Source organism: Musa acuminata, chromosome BXJ3-11 (genome assembly GCF_036884655.1).
Source record: "Musa acuminata AAA Group cultivar baxijiao chromosome BXJ3-11, Cavendish_Baxijiao_AAA, whole genome shotgun sequence".
NCBI lineage: Eukaryota > Viridiplantae > Streptophyta > Magnoliopsida > Zingiberales > Musaceae > Musa > Musa acuminata.
Genome location: NC_088359.1, coordinates 3,437,684 through 3,451,837, shown reverse-complemented (window position 1 = coordinate 3,451,837; position 14,154 = coordinate 3,437,684). Strand labels below are relative to the sequence as shown.

Sequence of the window (14,154 nt, the reverse complement as noted above, 5' to 3'; positions counted from 1 at the left end):
TCGCCATCGGGGTCCACATTGAACCGGGTTCACTCGACCGGTTAATTAGTGATAAGCTTCGTAGCTAAATGCCATCATTAGGTGGGGGACCGTTTCTCGCAGGGGGTTCTAACTGTGGTGGGTCTCAAGACAATGTGGCTCGTGGCTTCCATTGAGTTCACCATCTAATGGGTCTAATTCTAGTGTTATCTTAGTGAAAGAATTGATGCGATATAATCTTGAGGTGGAGGGAGCAGAAGAGACAAGAGAGAGAGAGAGAGAGAGAGAGGGGCAAGGGGAGTTCAAGTTGGCCTCTAGGATGTGGTTTCTTGTCCATGCCAAAAAGAAGGATGAGGAGCTACATGGAGGTCTATTGTTTGAGACACTTGTTTTGGTACAAATTGTTCTCACAAGGCCATGATTGGGACCTTTCACCCAACCAAAATAGTTTATCAGCTGCCCCATGTGGTTGCTAACAGGGTCCCCACTCTCTCTCTCTCTCTCTCTCTCTCTCTCTCTCTCTAAAACAACACCACCTTATTAATTATCACAGTTGAGAAGGTAACATTGAGTACTAAGCAACCAAGTACAGTGGTTGTCAATTTTGGAGTTATGTTTTATGTTAATTATAATGTTTATTGTAGGAAAAGATGAGGCAATTGAATTGTTATTGGATGATTGAGCTTGTGCTTGATTTGCCCTTTTTTTTTATGGTCAGCTCTCTCTCTCTCTCTCTCTCTCTCTCTCTCACTAAACAGAAGATATGAAGAACCATATGAACCCACACTGCCACCATTGCCAGCCAGAAGGAGCAGACCATCTAAATCTGCCAAGACAACCAGCTCAGTAGACAATAAGATGAATGAGAGGAGCTCATTGCATCACTTCTTCTTCTTCTTCTTCATCAGGACACACAGCTCAAGCAGCACTCTCTTTGCTCTTATTGACTTTTGTGCAGAGTGTTGGCAGAATTAGCTACATCTCTGGTGGCTCTTCTCCTATCCAAAAAGCTTTTTCTTCGAGTACTAACCAAAAACCTAATCAGAAATCCCCTGGTTTCCTGGTAACAGCTCAATCAAAGACACAGCTACACTCAACACTGACCTAATTACTGTTCTTGATTTTATAGCTTGTCTGGTACTGCTAGTCATGGGATGATGAACCAGACAGTCGATCCATGCCACCAAACTTCAATTCTCTTGTTTCTTATGTAGCAGCATTCCACAAATCCTCCACTTTGAGGTTCTGATTTCCAAGTGACAAGCAGCATTTTTGTCCTCAGAATTAGATATTCTCATTGGTTTGACCTCTTCCCACACCATAATAGTAGATTGACAGATACCAGAAAATTAGTCCTCTGTAGTTCAACGAAATTGATTTTATCTGTGAATCTTACTACCCAAGAAATATTTCAGTCCAATGTTACACCTCCTGATGTGACCCTCTCCACTTCTCCCTCTTCTAACTGCAGAAACACATGAAACAGCAGAGAGATCCACAAGGATCTTTGTGAGCCTACAAACCCAAGTAAGATTCCCATCAAAGAACCATTAGAAGGTGGCAGCAAAACACACATGACAAACTTTGAACTCCTCCTTGCACCTGGAATGAAACCTGAATCCATCCTACTGCACAACCACCTCATTCTATGTCCTGTAAAAGAACTCCATGGCCATAACAAGAGAGATTCTCCGGTTCCCTTTGTGTCAAATGCTTTCGCTCAAGGGAATTCACAAGGATAAAGTAACTGCAAAATCCACTGTCAGCCCAAGCAAAACATCACCTCCGCAGATTTCCAAGCCAATGAATCATAGGCTTTTGTAGGATCTACATTGAGAGTACATGTAGGAGACATGCAGCTCCTGTTGTGGCCCCTCGTTAGCTTCTGAGCCAGCAAAATACTGTCTCCATTTTTCCTGCCAGGCATAGAGGCAGACTCTGCATCTCCTATTAAACCTTGGAGTCTCCTAACTCAGCTTGCTTGACCAATCTACAGCACTAAAAGACTGACTGGTTGAAGCTTTCTTTGACAGATTTCATTCATTTGTTTGCCAGCTTTCTAGCCAGTACAGATCAAATAATTCTGCTCCAATGGTCCCAAGGATTTTAAGCAAGTGTTTTGTGATTGTATTTTTCTTATGATAACAACACCAGAACTCCTATTTAGCTCTCGATTGGCCCCAGCAAATTTCCTGCAAGAAAAGCCAACCTTGTACCTTCCAATGCTACCACAGCAGGAGTAGCTTACAAACTTGATTAGACAAGTTTGACAAGGTACTATATTATATATTCTCAACCTGTTAATTAACCTCATCTCTGCAATCATTGCCCCTAAGCAATAAAAAAAGATTAGCTAAGCACATGCCATGCTCTTCTTTATTAATTCTGCTTCTTCCTCCAGTTCTTGTGAATGTGCAATGAACAGAGTAGGGAAGAAGGTACTGTCGGTGCAGCGTATGATCATAGCAAGCTAATAGTTAAAGAAGGATTTATATGAGCTACAATGCCTTGATTCCTATGAACACAAGGAAGATAGCTGAAGGCAAAAACAAAACATGGCATGTGGTGGTCTTTCCTTTGCTTTGTTGATGAATTAAAGATAGGTTGGTGTCCCTCCTGAGGAAAATAATGTGTGGCAGTGCCACACTACTTTGAGAATACCTCCCAATTGTGCTACCTTTGGTTTGGATGGTAATCCAAATTAAAAGTTGGATCAATGAGATGACTTTGTATCGAAGGGAAGGAATAGATTGAAAGATAGCCTTTCTTTTTGTAATTTGAGAGAAGGAACTCCAAAAATGGTAGAATTCTTGAAATAAGTTGTGCATATGTTTTGATTGTTATCAGAGTGAGAGTGTCTTTGTTCATTGTACATGAGGAGGCAATGAGGTGCCAACACCAGGAATTGTTTGCACTCCCTCCCAAGATGGTTAATGGAGAAAGATAATCCACATTTGGACAGATATGTCGTGCAATTATATAATGAATCATCAATTGGAGGATAAGTCAAAGATGCCAAATGACTTAATCGGTAATGTCTTTTATATGTTGATGACGTTTTACGAACAAATATAGTATTCCACAATTACTTTTTTTGTAAAAAAAGAAAAAATCAATATTTATTCGATTAAAAAAAATACAATTAGCAAGTGATACATGCTAAACTTTCTATACAATTACATCATCATGGACTTTAATGGAGCTATAAAATATTCATTTCGTAAGAAAAAGGATGATGTATTTATAAGCTAGACTTACCGTGCGCAAAAAAAAAAAAAAAAAAAGCACTATAAGTATCTTTCCTAAAACACAAATTATTTCACAAACATTTGTATTGTGTTCGATAACAAATCATAATCTCTTCTCCAATTTATATATATATATTTATTAATATAATTTTAAATATATTGATATAAATTAAAAAATCAATACGAAGGCAAATAAGTTGATTCAACTAAAAATAGTCATCACGCGTTATTTGAATATCTAAAATGATTATCATCAAATCCACTCGATTAACATTTGGTATTAAAGTATCCAAATATTAAATTTCTTATTTATATATATAATTTCAAACAACATAATTAGTCTTGTGTACTTTGTTCATCACAAGATAAAAAAATGATGTCAAACCGATGTTAGAATGCAGGAACAAAGCTATCTTCTTCACAAATGTGCAAATGCCTTTTACACCATCAAAGTTCACCATGTCTTTTTATTTTGGCTAATAGCGTATATATTTGTTAGCTCACAGTAGATTTTGGGGCTCATTCCTCGTATAATTTATGTACTTTCCCGTGGAACACAAACACAATCCAACGCGCCTAAGCGTAGGCGCATCAGACCGTCCAATTAGCGAGGAATATGATTTAAGATTCGGATCATTATATATCACCGTCGAAATCGAATCACCTACGCACGTGTTTGGCACATGACTTTATGTTTTCGTTTCTGTTTGGTGGCCCATAAGCCCATGGTCTGAGCCCGTGGTCTGGGCTCGTGGGCTAATCTTTGAGATGTCCTCGGTAACTACACTTGATAGATGATTTGCCCAGGAAGACCAATTATTGATTTATTTCCTATATAATACATAAAACTAATGACATTCCAAAATTTCAGTAATAGATAATTTTGGTAGCCTTTTTTGTAAAAATAAATAATAATTTGGTCTTGACATAAATAGAGCCATTTCGTTCTGATCCAAACCATTAGCTTTACCACTTCCTCCTATATATATATATATATATATATATATATATAAACTAAAATGATATTGTCTCCAAAGAAAAACAATTTTCATATTGTTATTTCTTTAACATTAGGATATAATCCTTTATCATATTCTAAGTACGAGGATAAAATATCAAATAAAGAAATATTAAACAAAAGAAAAACTAGAGAAATAAGGCAATCTAGTAAACTTATTCTCTTTAATTTTGTTATTAACTTTATTATTATATATTTATTTTTAAATTGTTTGATTTCTGATAAGATTTTTAGAAGATGATTCACATCTATGTCAAGATAATTCTTTTGAAATAATGATCAACGAAGAGAAAAATGAAGCTTATCAGTTGTGACTATATTAAGTCTAAGGATAAAATGATTTAGCAGTTAGAGATATTATGAAAAGTTTTATTTGTGCTAAAAGAATTATTCTCTTTTTAAATAGAAATATTCTCCTTTTTAATAAGGATATGTGTTGTGGGTTAGGATTCTTATTGCTAGATATGGACCCCTTCAACTTTGGGATGATACTAATACTACTAGAAGAAATTATTCTTAGTTTATGAGAAATCCTTAAAAGTTATCTTATAATATTAAGAATGATCTTAGAAAATTTATTGGTGATGGCCTGATAATGTTTCTTGTAGAAAATGATTTCTTTAATGCGAGTGACATGTGGTATCTTTCCAAAGTGTCTGATGTCTTAATTGAGAATGAGTGAAATTTTGATATGATAAAAAAGGTTTTAAGATCCTCTCTATTTTTTATTCATATCTCTAACAATATTTTTGATAATAAATGAATATGGATTCCGAGAAAAAAATCAAGGAGTGGAACATATGAATACATCAAAAGTAGACCTTTTTCCGAGAAAGAAAATTGAATTGGTTGGAAGAAAATATAACATTTGAAGTTTCTCTTAAGGTAAATATTTTCTTGTGAAAATTGTGATGTAATAGATTACTAACATTAGCTTTCTTTGCTTATGTTTTATGTGGTCTGTGGTATTGGTATTGATTATGCAAGATATTTTTTGTTTGAATTTTTCTCTGCAGTATCTTATTGGCAATTGCTGCAAACTTAAGATTTCCTTTGGATTTTTTTGAATTTTGATCATAGGTACTAATTTAAGGGCAATTGGATTGGATGACTATTTAGGAATAATTCAGATTTTTTTGTTTTTTTGGATGTGAAATTGAGCTTTTATGGGATATAATACTTCTAACTTTGCTTTAATTATATATATATATATATATATATATATATATATATATATATATATATATATATATATATATATATATATATATATATATATATATATATATATATGTGTGTGTGTGTGTGTGTGTGTGTGTGTGTGTGTGTGTGTATGTGTTATGCTATTCTAAAATAAAGCAAATATAGAAAATAGAAAAAGGAAACCAAGAAACTATGTAACGGTGCACTAAACCGACACGTACGAGAGCGTAATTTTATATATATATATATATATATTATATGTGTGTGTATGTGTTATGCTATTCTAAAATAAAGTAAATATAGAAAATAGAAAAAGGAAACCAAGAAACTATGTAACGGAGCACTAAACCGATACGCACGAGAGCGGCTTTTCCGATACGTAACGCACCAAATTCCAGCGTTATGTATATAGACACCTCAGCAGATGAGACTCCACTCCCAACCCAACCACGCCGTCTACTCCTCGAAGTCTTCCTTCCTTTCTTCCTCCGCCCCGCGCAAAAACCTAAGGATAAGCGAAGTCCTAATCTTTTCGTCTCGCAAAGGTCCGGCCTTTCCTTGTTTGATTCGAGTTGTTGATCGATTTTTCCTGTGGGCTTGAATTGGTGCGGTGGTTGCAGGTAGATATGTCGAGGAGTCAGAGCAATTTCAAGCAGCAGCATGAGTTCGGTGCGTCGCCCTTTCCGTTTGTTCCTTTATTGTGATTTTGGTGTGTTCTCGATACATGATGGATCCGTGGTTTGGTCTTTTTGTCTGCAGAGCAGAGGAAGACGGAGTCGCAGTGGATCAAGGATAAATACCCTGGCAGGTTTCCGGTAAGCATTTCATCCCTTGAATTGTTTTTGGTGCGATTGTTTAGTTGTATTTTGGGTAATTTTTGTGTGTTGAATGTGAAAGAAAGATGGCTGGTTGGCTTTCTCGGATTCTTTGTATCGATGTTTTCCTTTTTCAATTTGAATGAATCTTATTTGGTGGATAAGTTAATGTGACAATGCTGTGAATCATCTTGTCATGGCCAATGTTCTATTTTTTCGTTGGATCGCAGTCGAGTAATCGCAATTACTCGTTGTCATCTCTCGTCTCCAGAGCAAATAACTTGTTTTTCTCTCTTCATCCTTCCTGTTCTTCTTTCTGTGGTTTGTTTCTCCTTCATCGAAGTTCATAGAATCCCAAACTGCATTATTCTCGTCTTGTCAATATTTAATTTATTCTTCATCAAGATTCAAAATCCAACAACGAGGCTTATTTTTTGTACTTCTTAAATGCTGTTAAGTATATAGACGTGTCTCTGGGCATTTGTTTTGCAATTCTGTGTAAGGAATCAGGTTTCTTGTAACCAGTGTTCCATAAGAATAATAGATTGGCTAGGAGAAAAATGGAGCCGTGAGATATATAGGAGAAATAGTAATGATTATTATGTGTTGTATTGTTGATGCTGAGAAACCATTTGATTGTTATAGGTTAAAGTGTAGCCAGTTGTTAATAGGGAATTCCGAATACCATTGCTAGCTGCGATTTGATGGGAGAGCAAGCCCCTTGATAGTTCTTTTTCATATGCTCCTCAAAAGCACCAATTGTTCGATGATATCTAAATTATGTGTAAAGTAGTTGCATTAACTAGAGCCAAGAAAAGTTGGCTAACAGTTTATGGTGGGAAATGATATCAGGGATATATTGTCATATCTTGCTGACAGTATGTATGGCCGACGAACCTTTTATGCCAACCGCAACAAGTCAAAATTTTGGATTGGCCATTTTATGAGATAGCTAGTGATAGCACAACACATATCAAATCGTGTTGCATGGTTTGGTAAAAGAAACTGTGTCAGAAGCAGATGCTGAACATAAATCTTTCCTGATTATTGTATCAGTATTTATGCACAGGAGAATTTCTGCCCTTATTCTAACTTGCATTGTCTTTTATAACTTCAAGTACACTTAGTATAACTTTGTTTTATACTTAAGGGATTTTAACACTGTTAGCACTCTTTTTTAAACTGATACCCTAAATGCTGCTAGGATTTCTTTTAAAATATGAAAATTTCTTTATGAAAAGCTAAAAATGTCAAACTAGGCAATTGGAGATTGAGATGATTGTAAAGAGTTAATAGCATGAGAATTAAATTTTCTCCAATGGATTTAAAAGTTTGTTGTTGTCGATTGGCTCATGTTCAATATTCCTCTAGCAGCAGAGTGATCTAATTGGGCTACTCATTTTAGACTCTTGGGCTCAAGGAAAACTGTCATTATTTAGCTTTAATTCATTAGCTTCAACAAGAAGACTGTTAATATCCTTTTTTTTTCTACATGCGATTCCTTACCTCATTCTCTTATTTTTGGATCAGCTAATTGGACTGATTTAAGATGATGTGTAAATGACAAAAAAATTGTCATGGATGTATACATGTAACTCTGACCTACTGGCTTTAAGACAAAAAATGAAGTAGAGATGTTTGAGTTTTAAAGTCAGGTCATCGATGTATGCTTTACTTTATTTGATGATTGTAAAGAAGTGTTTTCTTTTACTTGTAATATCTGATATCAAAGAAATTTGATGGTGCTGCTATTGCCAGTTGCAAAGACATGTCATCCATGCACACCTTTGTCTTGTTGATGCTTGTCAAGAACTATTTATGGTTTTTGATAGTGAAGTTATGGGGATGCAGTTAATCTTCTTCTAGATGCTTTTGCCTGGATATTTGAGAAGCTGGACTGAAGCTTGTTTTGAGTTCATATGTAGTCCAAGTTAGTTATATCATTAAATTATTAGTTTAAAATAGACACAGTTGCTAGTAAGTCTGTAGGGTGAACTAAGATCGAGTCTGAATTGTATTTCATTTTGGAGAGATTGGCCTCTGTGCACAATAATTGTGTGGGTATCTAAACCAACCTGCCCATAATACATGGAGGAAACTTATTGTTTTTGCATTTGAAACAGATATTTTCTTCTGGTTCATATGCGACATGATGAGACCCCTAATATTACATTATTAGGACAGAAGATTTTGATAAAAATGTGATGAGCCTTGGTATGATAGTAAAATATTCTTTACCGTTTTGAGTAACTAATGTTCAAGTCACATGAACGACTTCTCAGTTTAGGTAGCATATATCTGACTATCCTTAGACCCCATAATTAACAAGAATATTGTGCATTTGGTTATCTTTTTCATATTAAAGGACCCTAATATTAAATCAGTTTTTTTTTTTTCTGTGAAACCATTTTTTATGGATATTAGTCTATAAATTAAGTTTTTTTTTTTTCAATTTGATTAGCATAATTATTTTTTAATTCTTTTTGTTTTCTTATCATATTGCTATTTTGCTATGCTAAGGTTTTATACTACATATGTTTTTCCCTCTTTTGCTTGACTTATACATCTCTGGGTTTCAGGTGATTGTGGAGAAGGCAGATACAAGTGATGTGCCAAATATTGACAAGCAAAAGTATGTACCCCATACAATAAATTACAATCTTTATTCCCCTTTTGAAGTATTAAAACCATTATAGTTCCTATATCATTTACTATATTTCAGGAGAACTATGTTTTTGGTTATGTTGCATTTCTAAGTAATGGGATTTTCTGTTTTTGATGAAAATTTGAATGTTAAAGAGATATTTTCTTATTGATATAAATGCAGGTATTTGGTCCCAGGAGAGATGACATTCGGGCAGTTTGTCCATATTATCCACAAGAGTATAAATACGGGTGCAGAGAAAGCCATATTTATGTTTGTAGACAATGCGCTTCCACCAACTGGTACTTCATCTATTTGTCATGACTGCTAGGGTCATTTGGTTCCAAATCCACATCAAACACTAACTCCTGCTGCCTTCCTTTATGATTGACTCAGGAATTCTGATGTCTCGGCTGTATGATGATAAGAAAGATGAAGATGGATTCCTTTACTTCGTTTACAGTGGGGAGAACACCTTCGGATGTCAGAACATGCAGTAGAATATGCAGTGCATTGTGCCACCAACAGAGTGCCTTAGGTTACCAAGCTGTACATATAACATGATTATGTTTTACATGGCTCTATAATGAGGAAGATTGTACTATATTTAACAATAAGTAATTGTAGTAAATTATTTTAGGACAACTTCTTGTCTCTCCATTTAGATGCAAAAATTGTAACTGAGATATTATACATTATATATATATCTATATCTATGGCAGAAAAATAAACTGTCTTGTATACCATATGGTTACTAAGAAGCAAAGCAAGTTGGAACTGGGGATCAATTTAATCCAAAAATTTAGTGGATCAAACTAAACTCTTTTAAATTTTACCAACATGAAACTATTGTTATTCTTCTTTCGATCTTCATATCTCATACATGAATACTTCACAAACATCACCAACTATTCATACGTGGGGCAGTAATCTCTCATTATTTCTAAAACTCAATATTATCAACCTAAATTATTGGAACTCTATTAAGTGAGAGCACATGACAAAAAATAAAAAAATAAATAAATAAATTAGATTTATTATCTTATATCTGAGGAATACATCATCAAAAGTTTCGACCACATTTGTTCTCTTCTAAGGTGCGGTGACAGAAGCTTCCGGATAACGGAGATGATATGTTCCAAGCTCAATGCATGCAATGGCATTTCTTCCACCGACAAGGGTGTCACCGAGGATGAGGATAAATGATGGCTATGGCGTTTATAAAGCATGAATTTCTATACTCCTCAATATCAAATTGATATGAAAATAAATGTATTTATACGTTATCAATTCATGAGCTGCATGCATTATTTGAATCACACGGTACGTGAAGTATCATTGCTGCAGGCTCCTCTTACCCGAGGATGAGATGATTGTAGCATATTCCACCACCTTTCGCTCACTCTTCTGTGGATGCTTCTTAGTCGCTCGCTGCTAAAAAGCATCCACCATGGTCTACCCTCATATCATCTTCTGAAAATTAAGAGCCCCGCTGATAAAACATATTTTGGGTCTAAGACATGTCATAGTCGATGCCATACGTCAGGTCAAAATCTGTACTAAGGCGTTGCTCGGCACATCTCGTCCCGGGAATCCTGAGACGACACCGCTCCCAAGACACGACAAATCAGAATCCGTACCAAGACATTGTTTGGCACATCCATCGTGTCAACCCGCGTACGACCGACCCTTGTACCATAGTGTAAAGATCTCTGACCGGCAATCACTCGACGTACCAAGACAATTTTACCCATAACTGACTTGCTCGTCGGAGGGGCCAAAGTCGAGAATCACCCGACGTAGGCCTTTTTTGCAGGAAAGCGGTCATCCTCGATCCACGAGCGTCTCGACCCGAAAATTACCATTCAGTGAACGAGGGCGAGCTGTCACCTATCCCGGTAACGGAGAAACGCAGCTCGACGCAAACGACGCTCGGACTAAGAAATGTTGACCAACACCCCGTCACGAAGGCCCAACCAACCTCAGCGTCCAGCTCGACCGACGGAGAACTCCCGACATTGATCCATGGACCTAGCCGTGCTGACTCACCAGTCATGACACATTTGTTCACCAACACCCTCCCACCCCAAATAACGATGCTTCATGTATCTCGTGATTCTAGTAATTAAAGGTACCAAAGGTCCTGCATTGAACTCGGAATTCTCGGTACCGATGATACCGTCGGTCGCTTGCACCTCGCAAGATTGCACACTCTATCTATCGTCTACGTAGCAGTGCTTAAACTGCATTAATAGATTCATTGTTACGTCTATAGATTGATTCCAAATGTACTTACTATCTGACAAAGATAAAGACTATAATATATATCGTCGGGAGGATGAGACGATCAGTGCAAATTCCACCTCTCGCGCTTCTTTTTATCTTCTTGTTGACGGGATCGAGGGGATGCATGCAAGGCCATGGCACCTCGTGTATCTGCCTTGATGACGAAGAAGACCCTCGAGCCGCAAATCCGTATCGACTAGTTCGATACTTTGAATTCGTCGGTCTAAAGCATTTGAAATCGATGATAGCATGATCGAAACGATCCAAAATATTTTCTTTTAACGATATCACATAACTGAAACATAAGGTTTTATATGACCTTTGAAGGATTGAAGAAGAAGAAATAGGTACCATCAACTCGTGAAATTTAGGCTTATATTTGAATGAAAATTAAGAATATTTTGACATATTTTAAAATAAAGAATGACAAGTCCACAAAACCTTAAAGTTAGTTAGAAATATAATTTTTAATTTATTTGTTAAAATGTCTTAATGTTTACAATATTTTTGAATTGAACAAAAATATTATAACTAATAAAATAATATTGTTAGCCAGTTTCAATTGATTATTTTTTTTACTAACAATAGATATCATCTTTACTACATGTTTGAAGGTGTTATAAAATCATTAATATGAGAACTTGAATGATTTTAGATGAAAATTATGAATGTTTTGACATATTTCAAAATAAACCATACAATAATTCTATTCCTTTTCCATTTTTATCTTAAATTTAAGCATTTAAAAATATTATAACATTTATAATAACTTATTGTGAAGAAATGATAATGAAAAATAATATGATATTATCTCGTTATAGTGTTTTTCAATGAAGTTACAATTTTTTTTAGTTCGATAATCAAAAGGAGTGTTATTATATTAACAAAAAAAAAATACTGTAACTCTATTTAGAAACATTGTAAACTAAAAACATTATAAATCTATTGAGAAACACTATAAATAACAAATAATGTAACACTATTTAGTAATACCGAGATATTTTAACCCAAATTGGATTTTAACTGAAAACACTTTCTTAAGAATATTTTATTTTATTTTATTTTATAAAGAGAAAGAGCTCTCTATGGAGAATAGAAATAAGAGTCGATATCCGAATCTAAAACTTGATACTTTTTCAAGAAATCATACAGTACATGTACTATATATTGCATGATCGTATTTAATACTTCATCGAAATACAATTAACAATGAGTCCCAACAGAGTTTCTTCCTTAGGGTGACAAAACCATTATACATCAAATCATGAATTAATACAAGAGAAAAAAAAATAAAAAATCGTTAATAGAAAGAAGCCATAGATAACATAAATTTGCATTATTCTAGTATTTATGTTAATTTTATTTTATTTTTTTTATAATTATGGTCCTGTTTAATATATATTACATAGTTTTGTAATCATTCTGACAACCCATTTATGAGTTTTAATAATCCTCAACTTACGTGATATAATACATATTTATTTGAAACAGGACCCATAAATATAAGAGAGTAAATTTGTCAAAATTAAATACTATAATAAATGCAAATAATGAAATTAGTCTGTAATTTTTATTAGAAAGAACATTGGTCTTCATGATGCTTAGATTTTTTATTCGTGTAATGAGATGTATATCTCCAGAAATTGGCAGTAATAGTTATCTCTCTCTCTCTCTCTCACACACATACAAAACACACATAATTCAAGACAAAAGTAGCCATCCATGTATCGGTAATATCCGAAGTGGAACTACGTACATTATTTGCTATGCATTCTAAGCTTATTGACGACCACCCGATGCTGCTAAGACAACACACACGTACAAATAACACAAACCCTGCGTTCTACGTGAAACCGATGCACGCCGGAGACTTCTCTAGCTAATAGCAGAGGAAGCCAGTGGGCACCTCCTTGCCGCAGTAGTTGAGGAGCAAGCTGAGGCTGATGGGGAGATTAAGGACGAGGCCCAGGACGTTGCCCTTGAGGGCGGTGCAAAGACACACGGCGGCCTCGAGGTCTGCGAGGCCTTGCAGCAGAGTGCAGCATGGCTCCTTTGGTGGCGTGCCGAGCGTTATGTTTAGCAAGCCACCGAGAACATTGGCGCAGACGCCGAGCTTGAGCGCGTCCCGGGGGCACTTGGCCCCGGGGCCGGGGCTCGGCGGCCTTGGTGGCGGAGAAGGGCCATGCTTGGGTGGCTTGTGGTGGCACTTGTGTGGAGGTTCGATGCAGCAGTTCCCGCAGGGAGTGACGAGGTTGACGAAGAGTAGGCTGAGGGTTAGGAAGAGAGCAAGCGATGGTGAGAGCTTCGACGTCGCCATGCCTCCTTCTTGTAAGCTCCACTTCTGCCAACAGTGAAGGCTGATCGCTTGGGTATTTATGCTGGGGAAGTGCAAATGGTTTACGGAGGATTTGGTGGGAGGCCAGTTGTCTAGATGAATCTAGGGAAACGGTGATGTGAGTGAGGGGTTTCAAGGTTTGTATGGTTGTGGAAGGGAGACGTGATAGTTTGTAGGTTTGCCTGCAAAGATATCGACGTCGCCTCGAGGTTTCACGTACGACGACGCTGCAGAGTTGACGAGTGGATATCATTTTGGAAACCGTGATTTGGATGCTGCATGCACCTCTGTGGGAATGGATAACATCATCGTGTCGATGTGTTCTTGAGACAAGCAAGAAAGACTTCATGGCTATCAAACACGCATTGAAAAGTCGATTAAAATATAAACTCTTAAGATATAATTCAGAATTATATAATTATTGGCTTAATCCAAACTTATCCATACATTTCTCGAATAGTCAAGATTTTTATTCCACAATTCAATTGATTTTATCGACTTCTATTAAACCAATCAAACTTCCACAAAACCACTACAACGTGGTGCTAAGATAAGATGATTAGTATCAGTTTATCTTTTTTTTTTTTAGGATTATGTGATGATTAATTATCAAAAAATAAAGATTT

The 14,154-nt window shown here is 35.9% G+C and overlaps 2 protein-coding genes across 2 annotated transcripts; one reads left to right on the top strand and one right to left on the bottom strand.

Annotated features, from left to right (window-relative positions):
- The first annotated feature begins 5,867 nt into the window (after positions 1-5,867).
- Positions 5,868-9,552, top strand: LOC103970378 (autophagy-related protein 8e). The gene is made up of 6 exons (XM_009384140.3): positions 5,868-5,993; positions 6,069-6,117; positions 6,208-6,263; positions 8,843-8,895; positions 9,091-9,209; positions 9,304-9,552. The coding sequence occupies exons 2-6, from the start codon at positions 6,075-6,077 to the stop codon at positions 9,405-9,407; spliced, it is 375 nt and encodes a 124-aa protein (XP_009382415.1). The 5' UTR covers positions 5,868-5,993; positions 6,069-6,074; the 3' UTR covers positions 9,408-9,552.
- Positions 9,553-12,888: 3,336 nt separating this feature from the next.
- LOC135652329 (14 kDa proline-rich protein DC2.15-like) lies at positions 12,889-13,564 on the bottom strand. The gene has a single exon (XM_065173172.1). It carries the CDS (start codon positions 13,508-13,510, stop codon positions 13,073-13,075), a length of 438 nt encoding a protein of 145 aa, XP_065029244.1. The 5' UTR covers positions 13,511-13,564; the 3' UTR covers positions 12,889-13,072.
- Positions 13,565-14,154: the final 590 nt, after the last annotated feature.

What these genes read in the sequence shown, in the direction of transcription:
- LOC103970378 (XM_009384140.3), top strand. Translation starts at nt 6,075, where the DNA reads ATGTCGAGGAGTCAGAGCAATTTCAAGCAGCAGCATGAGTTCG. An exon ending in CAAGCAGCAGCATGAGTTCG is followed by an intron (nt 6,118 to 6,207) that starts GTGCGTCGCCCT and finishes TTTTGTCTGCAG; the next exon opens with AGCAGAGGAAGACGGAGTCG. An exon ending in CAATGCGCTTCCACCAACTG is followed by an intron (nt 9,210 to 9,303) that starts GTACTTCATCTA and finishes TGATTGACTCAG; the next exon opens with GAATTCTGATGTCTCGGCTG.
- LOC135652329 (XM_065173172.1), bottom strand. Translation starts at nt 13,510, where the DNA reads ATGGCGACGTCGAAGCTCTCACCATCGCTTGCTCTCTTCCTAACCCTC.